Here is a 13,463-nt window from a genome sequence, read left to right on the forward strand (position 1 = left end):
AGCTTTGTTTATAATTGCCAAAAACTGGCAACAACCAAGATTCCTTCAGTAGGTGAATGGATAAACAAACTAAGGCACACCCATACAGTGGAGGAATATTTAGTGATAAAAAGAAATGAGTTATTAAGTTACGGAAGGACATGGAGGGCCCTTAAATATATCTTGCTAATTGAAAGAAGCCAGTCTGAAAAAAACTACATACCATATGATTCCAACAATATGACGTTCTAGAAAATGCAAAACTATAGAGACAGTGAAAAGATTAGTGGTTGCCAGGGAGGAGGGGAAGAAGGATGACTGTGTGAAACCCAGGACAACTTTAGTGCAGTGAAACTATTCTGTATGATACTGTAATGGGGAGCACATGACATTATGCATTTGTCAAAGCCCATAGGATTGTTTAACACAAACTGTGGACCCTAATGTAAATTATCAACTTTAGTTGATGATAATATATCAATGTTGGTTTATCAATTGTAACAATGATACAGCAGGAATGCAAGATGTCGATAATAGGAGAAACTGTTAAGGGGGAGGGATGGAAACTGTAATTTCTACGGAAACCTAAAACTGCTCCAAAAAGTAAAGCCTATAAAAAAAATTGACTTTTTTAAAAGACTTTTTCTAACAGAAAGTCAGTCTTACTTTTGCTGATAGGTTTGACAGTGAGGAGTGGCTTTGCCAGTTAGACTGTATGGTGGACATTTTCCGTAAATTTCAGGTTTTGATGGAATTCTATTTAAAGCACCTATGCACTATGGAATACATTGAAAATTACGTCATTTAAAAGCACTTAAACTTACCATTAAGCGTTTTAGCTATAATTTGAGTGTTCAAGGAAAAACATTTTTTTTTTTCCCTCAAAACCTTTGTAGAGATTGCATGTGAAGAAAAACATATCGTGACCATATGCTAGAGTGTGGTGTTGAAAGCATGGTCTTTAGAGTAATCTGAGGGGCCCAAATTTGACTGTTGTCCCTGTCAATATTGGCTTTAGAAGTTAACTTAAAAACTGCTTAAGAGTTTTATATGGTGTATCTCCTACTAGTTTGCTAAGATATTTTTAGTTTTCTTGTCATTTTCATATGAATTGATATTGAATTCTATCCGTTTTTTTCCCATTTGTTGAGATAATCATGAATTTTCATCTTTATTCCATTAATGTGATTAACATTGATTTAAAATTCTTTATTATGGTGACATATATAAAACATGTGCCATTTCAACCATTTTTACATGTGCAATTCAGTGACATTAATTACATTCATTATATTGTGCAATCATTACCACTATCCATTTCTAGTTTTTTTTTTTTTCGTTATCGTTAAGAGAAACTCAGTACATCTTAAGCAATAACTCCCTCCTTGCCCTTCCCATTCACACATGGTAACACTAGTAAATGTTGGTCTCTGTGCATTTGCCTATTCTATATATTTCATGTAAGTGGGATCATACAACATTTGTTTTAGATTTATAAATGTTCCATGTGTTTTTCAAAGTAATGTTTCTTCTGCAAATGTTGTATTCAATATATGTCTATTAGATTCTGCTTGTTATTTAGGTTGCTCAAATTTTATCTGCTTCACGTATCAATTACTGAACTATGTCTATTAAAATTACTTACCTTGAAAAGGGATTTGTCAGTTTTTCTATGTAATTTTGTCAGTTTTTGCCCATTATATACTTTGAGCCTAGGTCAGTAGGTGAATGAAGTGTAAAATTATATTTTCCTGAATAATTTTGTTCTTTTGTAATAGCAATCATTATCTGTGGTGAGGATTTTTGCCTTAAAGTTTCCCTTTTGCCCTCTTATTAATATAAATAATGTAACTCTATTTTGGTTATTATTTGTCCAGTTTATCTTTTGTCCATGCTTTTATTTTCCTTCTTCTTATTCCTTATTTTTGGGTGTGTTTTAAAACAACATTTAACTAGATTTTTCTCCCCCAGTGTGAAATCTTTGCATTTTAGCTGGAGTTTGTAGGTCATTTATATTTATTGTAAATACACATTTGGACTTATTTCTACTACTTTTTCTTTCTGTTTTTTAAACCTTTTCTACATACTTTTTGCCTTATGGCCTCACTATTTTTTAGATTAATTCAGTATATTTTCCTGATGCAGTTTTCCCCTTTATTTGTTTGGAAGACATACACTCCATTTCTGTTCCTTCAGTGGTTACTCAATTGAAATTTCCGTATGTAACTTATCAAAGTCTAAAGTTAATCACTGTCTTTTATGCTCCTATCAATAATCCTCTCCTGTGATTCCTAGCCTCTCTCTTTTTAATTGGGAGAGAGAGTGTAATTGGGATAGCTTGGGTCAGGTGTCTACTTCTGGATCATAACTATTGTAAGATGTGTCTGGGAGGGGAATTTTAGCAGAAATATGGTCACTGGATTCCTCTCCCTTTTCCCTTACATCCCTCCTCAAACCTTGAGCCATACTTTGGAGACTTTTATGAGCTTGGTAACTGTTTCAGGAGGTATCTCCTGCGAAATTGATGCAGATCCAGATATATCTAATTGCATATTTTCCTGTAAGGCTCCTTCTCACAAATTTACAGACTGGGGAAATACATATACATATTTTTTGGCATATGTGAATATCTGGAAAGTGTCAAAGCAAGTACCCCTCCCCCCCTCCTCACAGGTCATCTTATTGGCTATTCTGTTCTAAAAGCCTGTGGTCATTCATGTCTTTTTCTTTGTTTCTTCCTTTCTTTTCCACTAGTGCTTACCTGCTTGAGAATTCTTAGGAACTTTGAACAAGAGTCATCAGTGTTCCACAGTTAGAATGAACTGTACCTGAAACAACAAAACCTGTTGCTGTTGAGTCAATTCCAACTCCTAGTGACCCTGTAGGACAGAGTAGAACTGCCCCATAGGGTTTCCAAGGAGTGGCTGGTGGTTTTGAACTGTCGACCTTTTGGTTAGAAGCTGAGCTCTTTTAACCACTGTGCCACCAGGGCTCCAGAATGCCCTTACGTTTAATGGAGGTTCAGGACCACGGACAGATGTGTATGGGACACCTGTCACAAACCCAAACATTTTATCAGGCTAAGACATTCTTCAGAAGACTCCAGTGGTCATCATTCTTTTCATTTTAAGTTGAATGCATCCCCATTTTTATCAGCCATCTTGCAGCCAGGTCTTGCCTGTTTGAGGTTTTCTTTTTTTGATTAGCAAGCATTTATTTCTTCATTTTTTTTTTTTTTGAATTAATTTTTATTGTGCTTTAAGTGAAAGTTTACAAGTCAGGTCAGTCTGTCATACAAGAATTTACAAACATCTTGCTATATACTCCTAATTGCTCTCCCTCTAATGAGATAGCACAGTTCTCCCCTCCACTCTCTCTCCTCGTGTCCATTCGGGTAGCTTCTGGCCCCCTCTGCCCTCTCATCTCCCCTTCTGACAGGAGATGCCAACATAGTCTTATGTGTCTACTTGATCCAAGAAGCTCGTTCTTCACCAGTACCATTTTCCATCCCATATTCCAGTCCAATCCCTGTCTGAAGAATTGGCTTTCGGAATGGTCCCGATCTTGGGCTAACTGAAGGTCTGGGGACCATGGCCTCCGGGGTCCTTCTAGTCCCAGTCTGACTTTTAAGTCTGGTCTTCTTACGAGAATTTGGGGTCTGCATGCCGCTGCTCTGCTGCTCCCTCAGGGGTTCTCTGTTGTGTTCCCTGTCAGGGCAGTCATCGGTTGTAGCTGGGCACCACCTAGTTCTTCTGGTCTCAGGCTGATGTAGTCTCTGGTTTATGTGGTCCTGTCTTTTAGGCTCCTTATTACCTTGTGTCTTTGGTGTTCTTCATTTTTTCTTGGTCCAGGTACTCTTTGAGATTTTCATCTACTTATATTTTCTTGCAAGTACTTCTGAGCTAATAAATACTTTAGTTCCCATAAAGAAACTGAGGTTTACAGAGCTTAAAGTAACTCCTCCAATGTTACACAGATATTCGGTGACAAAGCCAGGTTTTGAACTTAAGCTTTTCTGACTCTAAAAGCCAGATCTCTTAATTGATACTCTTGATTTATAGTTCTTTAACGTGAGTTTTTATTAATCAATTTATTTCTTTTTAAATATTATCTACACATGTGTCTAATTTTCTATTTTAGTGCTCTTTTTTCCTAATATATTGCAAGAGCTTTTGAATTTTAAGGGAACAACCCTTTGACCATCATAGACTACAGATATTTTTCTTGTTTGTCATTTATCTTTTTTTTAAACTTATTAAGAGTATTTTTAAAAATATAACTTTTTAATTTAGTTAAATGCGTCTTTCCTTTAGACTCTTTGCTCCCCCTCATTTTATTTTATTTGTATTAATAACTCTCTTATGAATAACCTTAATGTAATTATAATAGTATATATCATACATCATTATATTGATATGGCAGTCTTAAACATAAGATCTTAATTTGGAGTCTAAGGGAGAAATTATAAAAACAAGTACCCAAGAGCCAAGTAGGTAACATAATTTAGAGAAGTCAGCCAATTTTGTTTTATAATGACATCTTAGGTTGTGCTCTTTTGATTTAGAAAACTTTGCATATTAAACTCATAAAAATATTTTTTCACTTCTACAAAGAAATAGATTCTTTTTATTTTTTTCTGAAATATTTAATCCTTACAGTTTATCTTTTGATAAAGACATAACACTTTTCACTTAACTCTCCTGGAAGAAAACACCACCACCTGCCCAATGATACATGTCAGTCGGTCACTGGTATCAATGGTGAAGATTGTGACCAATTATAAACCTGCCGCCCCATCTAAAGGGGGTTAGCTACTGTTGGGCCAGTGTGGCCAAGTTCCTGTTTTTCCAAAGAAGCTGGAAATCTGGGCTTTTATGTGAAATCACCTGCTTTAAAAATATTGACAAGTAATTGAAATGTTTTAAAAGCAACTCGCAGAACAAATAAAACATATCTGTAGGCTAAATACAGTCTGTAGCTTCCAGTTTGCGAACTCTAGTCTGCACCAACAAGTGTTAGCTACATTTAGAGCTATTTTCTTTGATTCTTATAAATAACGTGTAGAAAACTTGAGATTATCTTTGCCCCTCAAAGTATTCAGTGGCCCATTATAGCTATTCATAAATTTTTTTCATGAAGATATTTTGAGAAAAATAATTTTACTGTATTAAAATATATATAACAAAATTTTACTGTTTTAACCATTTTTTAAGTGTATAATTCAGAGATATTAACTACATTCACCATGTTGTACAGTCATCACCACTGTCTGTTTCTAAAAGTTTTTCATCACTCCAGGGTTTTTGCTTTTGGCATCCTGCTTAGAAAAGTCCTTCCCCATCCCAAGAATATAAAAATAGTATATTTCTTCTAAAACTTTTATGGTATACATAAGGTTTTTTTTAAAGATAATCTCTCTATATTGCATCTGGTAATTTTATATTTTAATTTTATCAGCACATTTATAACACTTAACTACTTGCCTGATAAAGTAAGGCCCCTCATATTTCATTTTAAATGCTTTCTTTGTGATTCTCCCACATTCATTCTTACAGATGACTTAGGGTCCTTCTCTGTCACTAAAAATCTAATTTGATGAAGTATTTCTTTAAATATGTATGTATAAATTAAGCTGTTAAACTATTTTCACCTTTGCCATATTTTAAACATAAAGAATAATTTAAAAACATGATTCTATAATGGTGTTCTCATCAGCTGGGTGGACATAAATTTATATAGTGTCTATATTTCCTCTTTCCTTGAGATTAATTTCCCATGAAACTATTATGTAAAACTTCCTATAAACCTACTATTTATTTATACATTATGAGTAATGGTAATGAAGGAATTCAAAAGAAGGTATGTGGTGAAATTAAATTGTTGCTATGGGAAGATTGACTAGGTGCCTACACAGAATGTTTCCTGTTTCTAGCATAGTGGCTGATACTGAATAGGTACTCATAAAACAGTTAAATGAATACAGTGTTAAATGAATAGTGAAGACTTTATCTTGGTGAATTTATAAGGCTCTAAGTTGAAACGGGAAACCCTGGTGGTGCAGTGGTTAAGAGCCACGGCTGCTAACCAAATGGTCAGTAATTCAAATCCACCGGGTGCTCCTTGAAAACCGTATGGGAAAGTTCTACCCTGTTGTATAGGGTCACTATGAGTCAGAATCAACTTGATGGCAGCGGGTTTTTAAGTCTAAACGGGGCAGTTGTTTAGATTGTACTAGGCTGACACACTGTAGATGCTCAATAAATGCTATTTGTATTAATGATCCAAGGTTCTTTCTGCTATATCTTTTGCCTGAAGAACTGCCTATCAGCTCGGTATAGATGTTTGCTAACCAGTGTCACCTTTTATCTGATGCTATTCATGTGAATTGCAGGCATGATGGATGGTATAGACCAGGCTGTACATTTCTAAAGTGATGAAGGACCAGAAAACATACCCAAAACATTAAAATATCATCATAATATTCCTTTTATTCCCCAAAGGCTTTATAGTAGATTATCTCATTTAAGAGATTATTGGGTTCCCAAAGTGACTTCATTTTGTAGCATTGTGTATCTTTTTATATCTATATGAGTAAACGATTAGATCAGTAGGCTATTATTCATGAATTATGTCATTCAACACTAAATGTGAATTCTTGTCTGAAGGAGCTGCTTCCACAAAATGTATTTAATTATTATAAAAATGCATAATCTAAGTTTTTTTTAGTGGGACCATATTTTATCTGATATATTGGGTTGACTAACCTTTCTTTCCTAATTTTATAGTAGCCTTTTGTAGACATTTTAAGTTTTACCTTCTTTATTTTGCCTCCCTAACAACTCCAATGAGTCCCTGGGTGGTGCAAATGGATAACATGCTTGTCTGCTAACTAAAAGTTTAGAGGTTCAAGTTCTACCCAGAGGCATCTCGGAAGAAAGGCCCGGCAATCTACTACCCAAAAATCCACCATCGAAAACCCTGTGGAGCACAGTTCTTCTCTGACCCACATGGGTCGCCATGAGTTGGAATCAGCTCCACAGCAACAACTCCAAATCAATGTTTTCCTGCCCTTTTTGATCTCCAGTGAAGATAGCTTGCCAGACTATTTGAATACCAGTTCCTTCACTTATTTAACTGTTTTAGTCAAATAAATTCTCTGGCTTTTGTTTTCTTTTTCTCATCTCTAAAATGAAACTAATAATAGTTCTTATCCTCATAAGTTAATTATTGTGAGACTTGGTCGAGTTGGTATATGCAGAGCACTGAAACCGAACTTGGAACATAGTGAACTTTTAGCAACTGTTACTATTATATTTTGTGCTGGTTTTAAACAATTTCAGTTTTCTGTATTTTAGTCTGGTCTCTAGGGTTCCTTAAGAGTTGGCATAGAGTAGGAATTATACTTTTGCCCTTTTTTTTTTTTTTTAATTCTCCATAGAGGAGAGAAAAAGGAGGGATATAAAATGTTGAGATTGTTGAATGCAATGAGTCTGAAAATGATGAAGCCTATTCTGATGACCTAATTTAGGAGAAGCTAGAAAAATTCCACAGACATGAATAGAGGTAACGTTATTGACTAGTGATGAACTAGTGTCACTTCCCTAGTGACAAAATTTCCGTAGAGTAATATCTGTCACAGGATAGAATTATATTTTGAGTTTGTGCTTAATATTTGTAACAGGATACGCCTGTCTGCAAATAACAGATTTTAACAAACCACGGCTTAAAATGGACCTTTAGTACTAAACCAGAAGTCTGGGGACAGGCAATCCCAGGCTTGCTTCTTTGGCTCAGTGGTGTCAGAGTTTTGAACTGGGGAGTGTCTGAGGTTCTCTTGTCTGTCCCCTCATGATTACAGGGCAGCTCCTTAAAGAGCACATCGTCATAGCAATGTCTCAAGTAGGGATAAAGGGAGTGGCTAGAAAAGGGCTTTCTTCTTGGTCTTCTTTCTTATCAGGGAGAAGAACCTTCCCAGAAGCCCCCAGGCCCTTTATGTTATTGGTCAAAAGTAGGTTTCACACATTTGCCCAAACAATGGGGGGGGGGGTCTGTCTATTTGGTTTTGAGTTGTAGGAGTTCTTTATATATTCTGGATATTAAACTCTTATCAAATATATGGTTACCAAATACTCTCTCCCATTCTGTAGGTTGTCTCTTCACTTTCTTGATAAAGTCCTTTAATGCACAGAAGTTTTTAATTTTGATGAAGTCCAATATCTTTTTCTTTGCTCATGTTTTGGTATCATATCTGAGAATCTATTGTCAAAAACAAGGTTTTTAAGTTACTCCTATGTTTTATTCTAGGTGTTATGATTTTAGTTCTTATATTTAGGTCATTGATCCATTTTGAGTTAATTTTTGTATGTGGTGCGAGGCATGGGTCCGACTTCATTCTTTCTGGATGTGGAGGTCCAGTTGTCTTGACACCATTTGTTAGAAGAGACTATTCTTTTGTTACTGAGTAGTCTTGGAACCCTTGTAAAAAATCAATTTTCTATAGATTTATGGTAAGCTAATAATTTTGAATCCTTATGATGTCCCAGGTACTTTACTTATTACTTTGCAGAAGTTATTTTATTTAATCCTCATTACCCTGTCAGGGTTATGAACTACAGGTGTCTATACTGATGAGGAAGCTGAACCTTTCTGGTTTGAAATAACTTTGCAAGATCTCATAGCTAGTAAGGGTCAGTCAGGACCAACTCACAGGGCCGTCTGATGCCAAAGCCTGTACTTTTAATCATTATATTCTGTAAACTAAATTCTTTTTTTAGTTTTTCTGTCTAAGAAGGTGGTTTAATGAAAATTGCTAAAAATGTATAGAATATAAAAAAAACTTCTTTAAAACAAAGTGTTTTTTAAAACACTTTGTGATTTAAGTCCTAAGTTTATTGCAGTAATGGTCAAGTGTTAGATTAATGTTTAGATGAGTCCTGTTTTTATTATTTTACATAGTCAACTTTATCTTGATTAAGAAATTCTTCTCTAGTCTTAAGTCATACTCTCGTATATGTCTTCTAAAAGTTTTATAGTTCTGTCTTTCACCTTGAGATCTTGAAACCACTTGGAAATGATTTTATGTACGGTATGAAACACTATTCTAATTTCATTTTTTTCCAGAAAATAACCACTGCCCCAATATTATTTATTAAATAGTCCATTATTTCCCCACCATTGTACAGTGCCAGTTTTTCTAGAAATCAAACATCCATACATATGTTAAGTTTGCTTCTGGACTCTGTTCTGTTCCTTTCATCAATTTGTCCATCTTCTTACCAACATATGCTCTCTTAACTACTATAATGGCTTTATTATAAGTCTTGGATCTAAAAGGACAAGTCTTCTCCCTTTCCCATCTTGTTTTCCTTTTTCAAAAGTGTCTTGATTATTCTTATTCCTTTGTTCATTCATATAAATTTTAGAATCAGCTTGTCAAATTCTGTAAAAACCCTAGTTGGAATTTTGATTGTAATTTTTTTTTTATAGGAATTTTTTTTTTTTTATAGGAAACCCTGGTGGCGTAGTGGTTAAGTGTTACAGCTGCTAACCTGAAGGTCAGCAGTTCAAATCCGCCAGGCTCTCCTTGGAAACTCAGTGGGGCAGTTCTACTCTGTCATATAGGGTCACTATGAGTTGGAATCGACTCGATGGCAATGGGTTTGGTTTATAAAAAAGTTTGGGTAGAATTCATATTTTATGATATTGAGTCTTTCTGTCCAAGTACTTTTTTTGATGGAAGACCCTCAACAAGATAGATTGACACAGTGGCTACAAAATGGGCTCAAACATAGTGACAATTGTGAAGATGGTGCAGGAACAGGCAGTGTTTTTTGTTCTGTTGTATATAGGGTCGCTATGAGTCAGAACCAACTAGACAGTGCCTAACAACAACAACAATGAAAGATACAAGTGCTAGATGTTTTCATCTACAAGCTTTACTGTACCTTCAGGGAACAGGTAAACTACTTCTTTAAAAGGAAACAAAATTGTTTGACAGAATAGAAAAGAAAGCTACTTCACTTATTTAGTGAGGCTCAGTTACTTTGATAATCAAACCAGATGAAAACAGTACAGAAAAAGATAATTGTAGACAAGCATTATTATGAACACAGATGTAGAATTCCTAAATAAAATCAAGGCAAAACCATTTTGGTGTTTATTGAAAAAATATATTACAACCAAATAAGGTTTATCTCAATATGTACAAAAATGGTTCGGCTTCTAACGTCTGCTAAATTGATATACTCTGTTAAGAGAATAAAGAAGAAAAACCACATCTTCTCCACAAAGACTGTAGTCAGTTAACAGTCCCATCAGCTATGTACACTGTTAATAATACTCCTGCCAATATTTACTCGTTTCAGATTTTTTATTTTTGGTCTATTTGGTTGGTAAATAATGGAAACTTCCTGTTACGTTAATTTGCATTTCTCTGATTTCTTGCAACGTGAGCATCATTTTATATTAGCATTTATATTTAACAACACTGAACTGCTTAAGTGGGGCAGTAACACTTATTGCAGAATATATGTAAAAACAGGGTCTGTTTTGTACATCTTTGAACCTTTAGCGTCTTGTAAAATGCTTAATGTACCAAGGGTAGTCGAAGGGATTTTTCAAGTGAATTCAATAAATGATTAGTAAACTGAGTCTTCTGAAGAAATTTTCTACTTAAATAACTTGTTTTTGAATGTCTGAAAATAGAATCGCTTTGCAATGTAAAAGAAATGAAATTAAAAAAAAATTTTTTTTTTTAGATTCTACTTAAATAACTTGTTTTTGAATGTCTGAAAATAGAATCGCTTTGCAATGTAAAAGAAATGAAATTAAAAAAAAAATTTTTTTTTTTTAGATTCTTGTAGGCGCCAGGGAATAAAATGTAGACATGGTTATTCTTTTCTTTATGGCGCCCGTAACACTTGGATAACTGACAAAATCTTTAATCCTAGTTATGCATGACTTTACAGTGCACATTTACTTAGTGCTTTTACAGTATATATTTTCATGGGTAAGAATGAGCATAAATCTGATCCCCAGAAAGTGAGGAGTAATCAAATCCTCACTTTCCCACTCTGCCATCAACTCTGACACCAGCCGCACATGTTGCAGTTTCTCTTTGAGACCCTAGCCACCTGGAGCTACTCTTTCAGACTGCCAAATAGGCAGATGCCATGCACGAGTTTGAGGTCTTCCTTTTTTTTGATAATTCTTTAGAACAACTTACAGAAAGTACTGTATTTAGAATTATAGATTTATTATAGTAAAAGGATACACATCAGGACTGCCGTAAGGAAGAGATGCATGGGTGAGGTCTGGCAGGGTTCCCAACGCAGAGCTTCCATGTCCCAAAGAGGGCACGTCACCCACCCTTTGCCAACCAGGAAGCTCTCTGAGCCTTTGTGTTCAAAGCTTTTACCATCCGGTCATGATTGAGCTCTCATTGCATGTGCATGATAGGCTAAATCATGCCTCCTAAGGTTAGTTGATCCCAGGTGGTCTTCCTGGTCTGGTCAACCCCCGCTCATTAGCACAAATCTTCAGATGTTGCTTAAATTAGCAAAGGCACCTCAATTACTCAGAAATTCCAGGGGTTTAGACTTATGCCTCAGGAAAACAAGGCACACGTACACTTGCCTTTCTTTTCTAGAGACTGAGAGCTTCTTGAGGGGGAAGGTACTACTTTATGATAATCATCTTAATTTCCTCTTAAACTCCAGTGATTTCCACCATGCTTTATGTAGTAGACTTTTGCTAAAGGCATGTTAAAAGAATAAATAAATAAATGATTATGAAATAGTAAATATTAATTTACTAGGCTAGAATTGCTGAAGTTCTCTTTGGTTTCATGAAATTTGCTCTTACTTCTAGGGCCTTCCTGCTAAAATATATACCTAGTGTTGATAAAATACGTAGAATGTTTAACATGAAAATAAACTGGTCTCATTTTTGTGTCCCTGCAGCTTTGCATTACTTTATGTTATTTGCCATTTAAAAAATAAATTCTCACCAAAAATGTAACTTGAAGTTTTTTGTCATGGAAATTGAATCTATTCCTTCTGAATACAGCTCGATGAGATTTTTAAGGCTTTTTGGGGGGCTTAATTTTTTTTTTTTTTTTAATTCTTAATTGTAATTTAAATTATTTTATTGTATAAATAAGAAATGCCATTACATCTAATTTGCATCACATTTCTTTAAGAAGTAAGTAATTGATGTTGCTCTTTTGTTTCAGCTAAACCATTTACTTCTAAAGTGAAACAGATGCGATTACATAGAGAAGACTTTGAAATATTAAAGGTGATTGGTCGAGGAGCTTTTGGGGAGGTAAGAGAAAGATTTTATAGAAGGTTTGCTAGTTATTTTGGAAACTATTGTATACAGCTCACAAGAGAGTTTAACTGAAATATTATTTACTTGCTTTTGTAATTGATATGGTTGATCAGGAAATATTTTAAAGTTTTGAATGAGATATTTATACATGGAATTTTTTTCCCAAGATGTTTCTCTGTTTTTACGTATGAAAATGAGTATGTTTCTGGACCCTCTCTTCTGTTTCATTGGTCTATTCGTCCCTCCTTGTGTCAATACCACACTGTTTTAATTCTAGTTTCATAAGAGGACATGATATGTGGTAGTGAATGTCCTCCAACTTCCTCCTCCTCCCCCTCTCTTTTTCTCCCTTTTTTCTACTTCCTTCTCTTCCTTTGTTGTTGGCTCTTTATATTTTCATATAATTTTAGAATTAGTGTTTCAGTTTTCATTTACCCATAAACACACATACACACACATATACACACCCTGCTGTTAGTTTGATAGGGATTGAAACTAGAGATCAGTTTGTAGATAACTGACATCTTGACAGTATTGGGTTTGCCAATCCATTGACATGGTATACCCCTCAACTTATTTAAGGCTTTATAAGTTTCTCTGTCTCAGAACGAACCTTGGTGACGCAGTGCTAAAGCACTTGGTTGCTAACCGAAAGGTCAGTGATTTGAACCCACCAGTCACTCCAAGGGAGAAAGATGTGGTAGTCTGCTCCTGTAAAGATTTATAGCCTTGGAAACCCTATGGTGCAGTTCTACTCTGTCCTATAGGGTTGCTTTGAGTCAAATCAACTAGTCAACAATGGATTTGATTTTGATTTGGAAGTTTCTCTCCATAATATTTTGTAACATTCATTTGGTTTAGAAGACTTCACATCTTTCAGGAATTTGTTCCTAGGTATGTGCTATTGTTGATATTATTTCAGTTAGAATTATTTAAGTTTTGTTTTCTAATTGTTTGCTGTTAGTTGGAAATATAACCGTATTTTGTTTATTTACCTCATACCCAGCAGCCTTGCTAAATTATGTTTATAAATTTTGAATGGTGTTAAATTTTAATAAAATACTTTTTATGCATCTTTTGAGACACATATGATTTTTCTACTTTTCTCTATTAATGTGTTGAATTACATTGATTTTCAAATGTTAAGCTAACCC

At 34.7% G+C, this 13,463-nt stretch overlaps 1 protein-coding gene across 6 annotated transcripts in view; it reads left to right on the top strand.

Annotated features, from left to right (window-relative positions):
- Window positions 1–13,463, top strand: part of CDC42BPA (CDC42 binding protein kinase alpha) — a 341,599-nt gene that overhangs the window by 49,726 nt on the left and 278,410 nt on the right. For all 6 annotated transcript variants that reach the window (XM_064276784.1, XM_010591062.3, XM_010591060.3 and 3 more), the window contains exon 2: window positions 12,212–12,303. In XM_064276784.1, the coding sequence (XP_064132854.1) occupies window positions 12,212–12,303 (92 nt within the window). The remainder of the gene's footprint in view (window positions 1–12,211; window positions 12,304–13,463) is intronic.

The sequence above is a fragment of the Loxodonta africana genome, chromosome 25 (assembly GCF_030014295.1).
Source record: "Loxodonta africana isolate mLoxAfr1 chromosome 25, mLoxAfr1.hap2, whole genome shotgun sequence".
Classification (NCBI taxonomy): domain Eukaryota; kingdom Metazoa; phylum Chordata; class Mammalia; order Proboscidea; family Elephantidae; genus Loxodonta; species Loxodonta africana.